This window comes from Austrofundulus limnaeus, unplaced genomic scaffold, assembly GCF_001266775.1.
Source record: "Austrofundulus limnaeus strain Quisiro unplaced genomic scaffold, Austrofundulus_limnaeus-1.0 Scaffold9, whole genome shotgun sequence".
NCBI classification, from domain to species: Eukaryota; Metazoa; Chordata; class Actinopteri; order Cyprinodontiformes; family Rivulidae; genus Austrofundulus; species Austrofundulus limnaeus.
Window position 1 is genome coordinate 751,573 of NW_013952411.1, and position 11,571 is coordinate 763,143.

At 38.2% G+C, this 11,571-nt stretch overlaps 2 protein-coding genes across 4 annotated transcripts in view; one reads left to right on the plus strand and one right to left on the minus strand.

The window, feature by feature from the left end:
* pdk1 (pyruvate dehydrogenase kinase, isozyme 1) overlaps positions 1 to 3,374 on the plus strand; it is a 13,151-nt gene extending 9,777 nt beyond the window's left edge. Inside the window, exons 10-11 of the mRNA XM_014001385.1 lie at positions 2,698 to 2,811; positions 2,899 to 3,374. Coding sequence (XP_013856839.1) covers positions 2,698 to 2,811; positions 2,899 to 3,039 — 255 coding nt within the window. The 3' untranslated portion in view covers positions 3,040 to 3,374. The remainder of the gene's footprint in view (positions 1 to 2,697; positions 2,812 to 2,898) is intronic.
* A 1,131-nt stretch (positions 3,375 to 4,505) lies between these two features.
* ppp1r9ala (protein phosphatase 1 regulatory subunit 9A-like A) overlaps positions 4,506 to 11,571 on the minus strand; it is a 32,310-nt gene continuing 25,244 nt past the window's right edge. Inside the window, exons 12-20 of one of the 3 annotated variants that reach the window (XM_014001361.1) lie at positions 10,265 to 10,410; positions 9,551 to 9,878; positions 9,410 to 9,467; positions 9,252 to 9,323; positions 8,895 to 9,105; positions 7,792 to 7,836; positions 6,856 to 6,972; positions 5,985 to 6,173; positions 4,506 to 5,759 (exon numbers count right to left, since the gene is read on the minus strand). In XM_014001361.1, coding sequence (XP_013856815.1) covers positions 5,601 to 5,759; positions 5,985 to 6,173; positions 6,856 to 6,972; positions 7,792 to 7,836; positions 8,895 to 9,105; positions 9,252 to 9,323; positions 9,410 to 9,467; positions 9,551 to 9,878; positions 10,265 to 10,410 — 1,325 coding nt within the window. In that variant the 3' untranslated portion in view covers positions 4,506 to 5,600. The remainder of the gene's footprint in view (positions 5,760 to 5,984; positions 6,174 to 6,855; positions 6,973 to 7,791; positions 7,837 to 8,894; positions 9,106 to 9,251; positions 9,324 to 9,409; positions 9,468 to 9,550; positions 9,879 to 10,264; positions 10,411 to 11,571) is intronic. The other 2 variants (XM_014001364.1, XM_014001370.1) reach the window with 2 other exon arrangements.

Below are 11,571 nucleotides of genomic sequence, written 5' to 3' on the forward strand. Positions count from 1 at the left end.
CCTTAAAATCCCTCAAATTGTTTCAAAATCTTTACAAAACCTTACACAATTTGTTCAGTTATGCTCTTTTTTTACTCTCTTGAGCAAATTTTAGCAATTTTTTCCCTAATTTTAGCCTTTTCTACTATTTCAGCTAAAATTCTGCTTCTTTCTGCTGTTCTTTATTTTTTTTTCTATTTTTGTGCTTTTTTCTGCTACTTTGTGCTATTTGAGCTTCTTACAGATGGTTTCTGCTATATTCAGCTAATTGCTGCACTTTTAGCTAATGTTTAGCTGGTGTTAGCTAAAGTTAGCCTTTTTTAAGCTAAATACACATTTTTTGTAGCTATTGCAACTTATTTCTGCTAAATTCAGCAAACTTGTGCTCCTTATGCATCCTTATGCAAAATGTTTCCAGCTACTTTTTAGCTGTTTTACTAAAAACTTTGGCTGTTTTAGATATTTTACCACAAATGATCACTTTTTAGTAGTTTTATGTTTTTTTTTTTCCTGCTAAAATATTATTTTCACAACCATTTCACCATCTGGGTGCCACTTTCAACTTGAGTCTGCTACCTTTAGCTTATTTCTATCCTAATTTTAGCTGTTTTGCTGCTATATTAGCTAAATTCTGCTCCTTTCTGCTTTATCTCTGTTAATTACATTTTTTTGGTAATTCTTTTACTTTGTGATATTTATGCTTCATACAGATGCTTTCTGCTATATTTAGCTATTTGCTGCACTTTTAGCTAATGTTAAGTTGGTATTGATTTTTTTGTACTTCTTTCTGCTATTTTGAGTTATTTATGCTTCTTACATTTGCTTTCTGCTATGTTCAGCTAATTTAGCTTTTTTATGCTAATTCAGCTATATTTTTCCTCCTTTTGACTGATTTTCTGCTCTTTTTTTGCTTCCAGCTTTTCAAGTTTAGCTTACAAAAATATTTTTGCTATTAAACATGTTCAGCTCAATTTCAGCTTCTTTCAGCAGCTTTGAGCTAAAGTTTTCAGCAACAGGCATTCACACTAGCATTTTCGCAGGAAATGCAACTTCTCTAGTTTTTAATAAAATAATTACTGTAAGCAGAGGAACTTGGTGGCTTGATAAAACTTAGATCTTTAAATATTAAATAAACAAGTGGAAACGCCTCACTTGATTGTTTTCAGGGACTCTCTTATATTTCTGAATCATGAAGCCATCCTGTTCAGGGACGACAGTGAAATATTTGACCGGCTTGATCCTCAGAAGCACACTCCCTCCTAATCAATGTGCATTGCCAATGCAATGCACACTATTGTGATTCGTTTCCCATCCAAGTCATCTCAACTTTGCCATGCTTCTCCTCCCGCATACTTTGTCCTAGAGCTGCCATTGTAATTTATATCTGTAAAGCTCCTGTGCCAAATGATGGCTATGCCTTTTGGTGCCTGTAAAACTTATGGTTTTGAAATATTAATGTTTAATAAATGATAATGGCAGTCAATGGAGCCTTGTATTGGTCCAATACTGCCCCCTGCTGCCTCTACACAATATGGTACTGCACCATAGTTTTATAATATTTAAACTCAGTAGTTCAGTGATTACAATATTAATATGATTGTATTTTGATGTTTTACTGTAATACTGTCTTTATGTTGTCCTATTGCTGTAATTTATTGCACTTAAGTGTCAATAATTGCATTGGCAAGGTAAACTTTTTCTGTATGCATACAATCCAGTCCCTGGGTTGTCCTCTGCCACATCTCCTGTAGTCTCATGATGAGCACTGTGGGCTTTCATGYGGGAGATCAGGGTTCAAATCCAGCTACTGCTACTTTAACAAAAATCACTTCAAACTTCATATTGTCACACAATTACCTTAATTACAAACACCTGCTGACGTGACAGGCACAAGCTGGTTTAGAAAACATATTTGAACTTGGTCAAAGTTCATTCTGAAAGTCTAATGCTCCTGCATACATTGTCCTACAGCTGCCATTGTAATTTATATCTGTAAAGGTCCTGTGCCAAATGATTGCTATGCCTTTTGGTACCTGGACAACATGTAGTTTTTGAAATATTAATGTTTCAACTTTATTCCAAATTCATATGAGAGTCAATGGGGCCTTGTAATGGTCCAATACTGCCCCCAGCTGTACACAACTTGGTACTGCACCATATTTTTTTATATTTAATCTCAATAGTTCGGTGTTTACAGTACTTATGATTGTATTTTGATGTTTTACTATAACATTGTCTTAATACTGCTCTATTGTTGTAATATTATGCATTTTTGTGTCTAATTGTATTGGCAATGTGGCCTCTTTCTGCACACATACAAACTAACCCCTGCCACCACCTTCTGCCACAGCTCCATTGGTCTAATGGTCTATGTCATGGACTTTCATGTGGGAGATCAGGATTCAAAACCCAGCTAACGCAACTTAAAAAAATCTATCACTTCAAACTTCATATTGTCACACAATTACCTTAATTACAAACACCTGCTGATGTGACAGGCACAAGCTGGTATAGCAAACACCTTTGAACTTGGTCAAAGTTCATTCTGCAAGTCCAATGCTGCAGGCAAAGCCATGCTGCAATGACATGCTACGTGGCAATGCACAGTTGTTTKTACATCGTAAAAACCCATGTTTAGTTCTTCTTGTGATGTTCTCAATCAATGCAACATAAAAACAGTTTGTTTCTTTATCCCTTTAATTTTTTTTCTCTTCCCAGGCTGGTTATGGTCATGGCCTGCCCATCTCCCGACTGTACGCTCGGTATTTTCAGGGCGACCTGAAGCTGTACTCTCTGGAGGGATATGGGACCGATGCTGTGATCTACATTCGGGTAACCAGAGTTTCACCGCAGCAGAGTTTAACGTTCCTCAGTGAAAAATCTGGGAGCGTATTAACTTTGATCAAATTCTCATCTCAGGCGCTGTCCACCGAGTCCATCGAGAGGCTCCCTGTGTATAACAAGTCGGCCTGGAAGCACTACAAGACCATCCACGAGGCCGACGACTGGTGCGTCCCGAGCAAAGAGCCAAAGGATATGACCACGTTTCGAAGTGTCTAAAACAAAAAACAAAAATCTTGTTGCACAGTGCAAAAGAGATTACTGTTAGTGAGTTTTAGTGTGTAAGCTGATCCGTTTTTACAGTGAGTTTAAAAGAAGAGGGGAACAAAGGATGTCTGGATGTTTAGTGCCACACATTTTAAGTTTCATAAGGAACACCCTGTTTGGAAATAACTATTTAAACATAAAAACTCCTCGTTAATAAATGAGCTTCCAGTGTCTCCTACTGAACAAGAATAAAGTATTGTTGCTGTATTTTAACGAGGTTGAAATAATGTGCTGCACAGATTAGATTTGATCTGATTTGTTTCTTCTAGGAATATTTATTTTCCTTTTTTCTCTGTTCAGTAGTGTTTGCACTGAAGATTAAAATGTTACATTTGGATATCAGAACTCATCTTATATGCCCCTTTTCCACTAGTGCCACTTAGTGTAGTGTCGGAACGGTCGGTGTAGGTACGGGTCGGACCGGTTGGTTTTCCACTGATGTTCCAGTCCGGTTCCAATGGGTGTGTTTTGAGTGGTTGGTGGAGGTGGTTTTTAGGTATTTTGAAAAAAAATTAATGGGCAAAATGAGAGATGGAAACACATTTGATGACTAACTTTTGAAATTTTAAACATTTGCAAAAAATTTAGCCAATCAGTGACGAACAGTGTTCTGACGTCGCATTTTGGTGTCAGCTGGGGCCGGTTGGATCCACAATGAAGTAGGTACTAAAAAAGTGCTGGTTCCATGGATCTGGCCTAATGGAAATGGCTTGGAACCGTAAGGACACTAGACTAAGTGGCAGTAGTGGAAAAGGGGCAGTAGTTTGCTGCTTTTATTCGGCTTAACTGATTTTTGCAGGGTTTCTCATCTGTTTTATGTTAACTTTGAATTTTGTTTTGTGGTGGAAAAAAACCTGAAGTTTATAGCTTTTCATTTAAAACTAAATATTTCTGCCATCTGGTTAGGATGTTTGATTTTAGGTCAAATCTCAGATAACTGTTACAAACTGGATTGCTGACAGATATATGCTGAGCAAGATTTTATTGTTGCATTGTTTTATTTACTAACATGATTGTTTTCAGCATCCTGTCACCTGTAACCTATAATACCTGCAAAGTATTGGTGTCTGATATGCAGTATTAGGAATCTGTTAAATAAGCTTTAGTTCATTGTTAATATGTTGCACTGTGAGAGCATCTATTTGAGTGGATGATGTTCAGCAAATAAGAATTTTCAGATTATTCAGTCTGTTTCTATGCAAGTGGAGGAAAGTGCTGAAGATGGGATGTTTGTTGAGCGGACAGCTGGGGGCAGGATGTCTTCACGCATGATGCTCTTTTGGAGGAAAATCTTGAATAAATTATGTGAAACAATTGTGGTTGTTTGGAAAAAGTGCTGCTGAAAAACAATTTGAAATATTTAGATTATTATGAGTTATTTGCTGTAGAAGAATAAAGTGAAATAAACATAAGCCACGATGAGTGAAAATTAGTTTATTGATGCTGTGTGTACCAAGAATCGCTTCTCGACGTAGAAAATGTTCTTGCAGTCATACATTTTATATTCTGTACAGAACCTGTTCATTGTTCAGCCTCACATTAACGCACCGGTTTCTGTCTTTTGGTCCTGTGAGGTCCTCTTAGTGTCTTTATTCACATGCAGCGTTGCGGTACCATCTGAGCGATACCGAGTCTGGGTCGAGCACAGAGCAGCAGCGTTCACCTGGTCCCCAAATCATTTTGTTGCTTTTCTTCCAGCAGAAAATAAATGGTTTAGCTATTCTACTTAGTAGAAAACTTAGAGTATAAAACGTACGATGAAATTAAAGTAAAAAATATGCAGTTAGCAGACATAAGTATAAAACTTATTTATACATTAAAAAAACCTTTAAACCCACACAAGCTTAAAAGACAAATATAGTGCTTTTATCAGAACTGTACAAAAACTGTTCCCACCAAAAACTCAACACTGAGTCAGACATTTTCAGAAAACATACAAAGCATATTTGGGGGAAAAAAACAAAAGCTGATTACATATTAATTTCATAAGCGTGCGCTCGATCTGTAAGAACTAAAATCGTTTTTCAGTACAGACGTTTACAATTAGCTTGTAGGTTTTAGTGGTGAAAATGTCAATTTTCATTTTGGTCACAAGCCAAATATAACATTCCTCGTTCAAATAAAATGTTTGAAGCTGAAGTTAATTCATCTGAGAGAAAACATTGATAAAATGAAGATAAATCACAACAGAATGAGCAGACTCCAGCAGTCACAGATATGATACATGTTGAATTAACGGTCACTTTATCAGCTGGTCCCAGTCCAACACAAACACATCATACTCCAAGTTACCATCATCCAACGTCTCCTGTCTCAGGACTGAGTAGATGCACCTGAAGAAAAGCTGCACAGGGAAAACAGAGAAATGTCACTCGGGAAGTTCCCAGCTGGCCAACAGGGCAGAGATGGTGCCAACCACCACAGAACCCAGGCTGCAGAGGAAAAAAGGTTTTGAGTTCTGCACGGAGATGAGCTTCATGGGAAGACTTGACTCTGAGAACAGAGCTGATTCCTCAGCAGACAGAGTCATTAGAAACTGGCAGTTTAGCACTGCGTCGGACTTCTTTTTCCATTTTCTCTCGCTGTTTCTCCAGCTTCTCCTGGGCTTTTTTCATGTCTTTAAGCTTTTTCTTGATGGTTGAACGATCGCTTTGACTCGAAACACCAAGTGCCTGAAAGAAGGAAGTGTGACTTTGAAAAAAAAAAAAAAAAACTACACGAATCAAACAACTGCAACTACTAGTAACCGTTCAAATACACAAAAACCACTYTTGCCACCAAGGGGCAGTAGCTGCCTGATCAAAACCAACCAACCAATAATCAGAACCACATTTGTTTATTTCCTAACTCCACCTACATCACTGTACTCTGGTTCAAAGATGCAGAACATGTTTTACCTTCAGCTTCTCACTGTCCAAGTTCAGGAGCTGCTGGCCGTCGACACCTTTAGCTGTGAACTCAGGTGTGTACTGGTCCATATTCATGCCCATCAACCAGTGACAGACCTGCTGATTGGTCCACTCAGGAACTGGTCGGTTCTGCCACTGATACTCCTTTCCTACAGCTACTGGTTCATCATCCAAAGTCTGCACAGAAACACATCACAGATGGAGGTTAAATTAATTATACTGTTATTTTGGTTGCAGTATTTCTACTTTAAACTTATTACACAAGTGAAAAAGAATATACATGAACTTAATGAAAAATTATTAATAAAAATAATGTATATACTTGCACACACCTCTTATTAAGCCACATGATATGTATGATTTGTAACCTTTTTTAAAAGGGCCAAATAGGCAATAAGTCACCTGAACATACACACACAATAAAACCAACTACAGCATATGAAGAAAAAGTTTCCCAAGCTGGCACACAGAAAACAAGCGTGCAATGTCAGAAAACTACCAGTAAAACTGTGATCCACATCAATCTCTTCACACTGAAATGTGAAAATTGACTATCCCAGCAAAATGCACACATCACTGAGCAGACAACAAAGAAAACTATAAAAAGAAACATCATACAGAAGCAAACGTACGCACCATTCCAATCACAGCCGACTTAGGAGAAGCTAAGCCATAACACAAAACAAAACGGCTTTAACAGACAGACATGCAGAGCTCATATTCTCTGTCCATTCATGGTTTAATCTGAGCTATGAAAGGGGAGAGCGGGCTCAAAGAGCATGCTTGAGAATGTCCCCTTTCAGCTGCATCAAGGCATCCTGCGCAGCTTTTGTGACGGTGCAACAAGGAGAGCACTCACCTCGCTGGAAGAGAAGATTAAAGTATGTGAGCGCCCAGACAGAATGGGCTCAGCGACTAACCCAGTGAGGTCTGAACTGGGACTGGCAGGGTTAGAATCATCTATGAGCGAAAAACTCTGGAACAAGTGGAAAGAAGGAACGCGTTTACAAAAGTAACACATCACCAAGCAACAGTTTTCTTTCTTTTAACGTCACTATGAGAGGCAAACATTAAAACAAAAAGGGGTTAAGAGTGGTCTATATGCTCACAAATGATCAAAACTATTACAGTAGCAGCTGTTAAAGTTATTGATTACACAGAAAAGACTAACTGTGACCTTCAACAAGTGAAGGAAAAAAGATGATCAGAATCTACCGTGCAACACACTTTTCAAACTAAATAACATCAAACAATCCACCACCAGAACTACAGCAACTAACAGTGCTAATAAAAGATCACTAAAACACAGAAATGTCAGGTATGAGGTAACGTTTTCACTTAAGGGGACAACATTTGGTTAGTTAAGGGTTTAAGACATATGTTTGTTAAGAATAAATTTTGATTAGGTGAAAAAGTCCAAAACCACAAGTTGTTGCATCAGCTAAGTGCTGACAAAGCTTCTGCACAGAGAAAGGCTTTAAGTATCACAAATAATAAAATTGCACATCATGTTGGCTTAAACTGAATATCTAGATCTTCTTTTCCAGTTAGGCAGCTCAACATGTCCTCAAAATTTCTTGTGGCTTCATTTATTTCTTCTAACACCTGAATGGTTTCTTAACATTAATTTAAAAAAAAGTGTACAATTTGCTGCTAGAAACTTTACCACATACCCACTACAAAAGTAACAACAAAACGTTAGAAGGGTGTGTTGAAAGTGAGGAGTTAAAAATCGGGGTTAGTTAGTGATCCACTACTGTGCTTTGAAGGTGGAACAAAAATGGGTATACTGTACCAAATCTAATGAGCGACTGAATAAAGAGGACCAGGAGAGATTTGTCTGTTTGAAGGAAACACGGCCAACAGGGATAAATCAGACAGCGAATCACAGACAGATTAAATGAAAAATACCATAAATCACACAGGAACAGAACCAAAGTGTCTCTGTAATCTGCTGCTGCAGTTTCAGCTCGTGTCTTGAACTCATTAAACTGTATTTTGGGAACAGCAGCCCACCAAAGCCTAAACGACTGCCAGGCTTCCCACCGGGTACATTTGCTGTATCACTTGCAAATTTAGGTCACGATATTCCCACACAGACAACAACAACACACTTATTTTTGGTGGAAATTTGTTCTTTGTTTAATCTGAGCACTCTCCCTCTAAAACTCAGTGGACATTTAATTTCTCTATTCTGAAGATAAAACACACTGATTTGTGAATAAAATAAAAGTTTAGCAGCTCTTCCTGAGACTAATATGCAACACAATCCAACCGTGCTTGACAACAACTCAAAACTTTCAGTGCTCTTGGGAGTAAAAGTGGTATAATTTGCTGTTTGTTGGGGCTACAGATCACTTAAAAGAAAACCAGTGGATGAGAAGGAGAAACTTTAAACCAAAGAAATGATGTGAGAGGTGCTGTTTTTACACACATTACGCTGTCGTTTCTGATTGTTCTGCTACTTTTCACTCACAAACAAAACTGCGTCTAAAACAGTTTGAGTCACATCTGTGTATGGACTGAATTGTTTCCAAGACAAATAAAGACAGAAGCATATTTTTTACTTGTGTTTGTATTTATTGATCTGCATTTTATCTTATGTTGAGTAAAGTTCAGCTCTGACACTCAACATTATGAAAGTCCACAAAAGATTACCAATATACTGCACTAAAACTTTGTTGTAAACACATTTAAAAAGTTGTAACTCTTCAACACTAAGTCCCTTTGGGGACAAAGTGTTAGCTCAATTAATAGCATGTCTCTGCTTCCTCTGACGGATCCAAATTTTTGAGCTATTTTAGCTTACTTTATAAATAAACCAGAAAACAGAAACTTAAACGAATATTCTGTAACCCGTACGTTGCCCTCATAAGAAATTCACAGGAAGATTTGTACCTTATTTTTGCGATCCTGGCTTTGCTCACTGCTGGTCTCATTCATAGTGTAGGGCAGACTGCTGCTGGACGAGGAGGGCTCTCTGTCTCTGTCCCTCTCTTTGTCTCCAAACCAGGAGAAGGGCATACAGGTGGGGATGGAGGTCATCGACTCTGCAGGAGACAGGTTCCCACCAGATTCCTCGAGCAGGTCTGAAGACCCTCTGGACCCCCTACAGACACATTTGTAGTTACATCGAGTTACTTTGTAATTTTATCATGAGTACACAGGAATTTGTATATTTGTAACAAGTAAAAAGCACAAGTGTTAAGTCCTGAATCATTCTTATTAATAAAAACTGTATTTATTCTAAAATACCTGCTGTCCAAAGATGCTCTCATCGCCTCTTTGTCCTGTTTTTTCCCTTTACCACCTGACTTTCGAAGGCCCCTGTTTCAATCATATGTAACATTTATTTAGTTTGAATGGGTTGTGAACGTGGTTGCAGCCGATTAGTGAATAACTTGAATACTTGCCCAAAGTCTGGAAATCGTCTTTTAGGTTTTGCTGCAGAGGAAGCCTCACTTAGCTCCTCTGTAAAGAACAAAAGAAATAACAGTCTCAGTAAAAAGAAAATGCTTTGCTATTCCAGACATCACATTTGTATTTTTGCATACCTTTGAGCTCTTTCCCCTTGGTTTTAGAATCCTTCTTCTTAACGTTATGCATGAAACCAGAGGGAGATTGAGGTGAGGAACTGTGCTTTGGAGGTGACAAAGGAGGACTTCCACAGCTGTCAATGCTGTCTCCTTGTGACGGTGACAAAGACGGGCTGCTGGAAAGCTCTGCTTTACTCTGGGAAGCGTCTCTAGACTCGCCTGGATCATCTTTCTGTCCGTTTGTGGGATAACAGACAGGGATGGGGAGAGTCAGGCTCTCCTGGATGGACCTCCGCCTCCTGATGGATCCCTGCTCCTCCTGTTCTCCGTTGTCTTCTTCAGCTTCCTGGAGAGATCAAACCAATTATTTATACAAACAATTCCAGGAAAGGGGATACAAGCTATTTATGGAACAAAACCTTTCATTGTTATGACCATGATGCCCTATTGCATTCAGGAGAAAATAAACAACATTTTCTATTATATTTTGGAACTGTCTGGTAAATTTACTCTTTTACAAGAAAAAAAGTACTCTCAAAAGCAGTGGCCAGAGAACAAAATCGCCATCTAGGTGCCAGCTAGTATTACAACAAAACAAAAAGCTACTTTCACTGTGGCTGATCTGCTCATGAGCTTTCGTGAGTCCTCTTAACTTGAAGCATAAATACAGGGAAAATAATATGTTTCTGGAATAGCTGTCAAATCACAAAGTATCAACTACTCTGCACAGACCTGAGGATGAGGAGAATCGAGGCTCTCCTTCAGTTTGCTCCGAGATGGAGCCTGGCGTTTGGACTTCTGAGCCAACCGGCATTTTGCTTTCTGAGCACTTGTGTCCAAGCGCTGAGTTTCAGGGATTAACTCACTCCAATCTTGATCTACAGGAGAAGAAAAATAAAAGTGAATGTGGATTAAATTAGTCACTAATCACTGAATGTACAAAGACTCTCCTGAGTCTATCACACTTCTAACTAAACATTTTAATAGATTCCACAATGAAAATGAAGATTGTGTCTGTTTTTAATGTATTTCAAATGTAAAGATTTCCCATGTGCAATGAAATGAGACATATAAATAAATAAAAGATGCAACAATACATTGCATAATCTTTTATGAATCAACTTGAACCATGTCTGAGTTCCCTCCTTGTGTCACTTCACTTTGCACAGACAAATATTAAAGTAATGAGAAGAAACCTTGGTAAAATTTACTCTCATARCTTAGTTATGAGAAGATGCAGGGTAGTTATTTGCATAAATAACACCCCCTACATAATGGTGGTCCCAGTACGAGTCCCATTCATTAATGGTGGTCCCAGTACGAGTCCCATTCATGAATGGTGAACTTTTAAAATATTTTTCTCATGAAAATATATTTCTGTGCATCGAGGAGTAAATAAAGGATATTACTTACTCATGTTTGGCAAAAAGAATGTTGGTATAAGACCATTTTCATGACTGAGGTGTTCAGAATATAGCAAAAGCTGCAGATTTTGTTGTTATTCTTGTCATTTTAAGTCGTAAAACAAAGGTTTAACATTTAAACTGTCAAAATCAAGCATTTCACGGTTCTTAAAGGTAATGACGTCACTTCCTGAAAAGGAAATATAAATTTCGCTCTTATAAATAGCAAAACGCTATTTTATCGATAAGATCTAAATCTGCGAACGCAGTTTCATCTTATTTTCGTATTTTCGCTAACATTTAAGAGTTTAAGAACTCATAAATTAATGAACGAAATACGGGGGCCAGTTTGAAGGTGACACACGCTAACACGTTAGCTACAACCACTTCCGGGACGGAAAAAACCGAACGGTTCGTCTCGAAATACGGCGAAAAAAGCTRATTCGGCGCCTTGATCTGTCGTTTGAACCGCTCAGAGAACTTTGGGCGTGCTTAAACGCATTTTTCTGGCAATTTTAAACTCCGACTCCCCGTACGGGCCACCATTATGTAGGGGGTGTTATTTATGCAAATAACTACCCTGCATCTTCTCATAACTAAGCTATGAGAGTAAATTTTACCAAGGTTTCTTCTCAT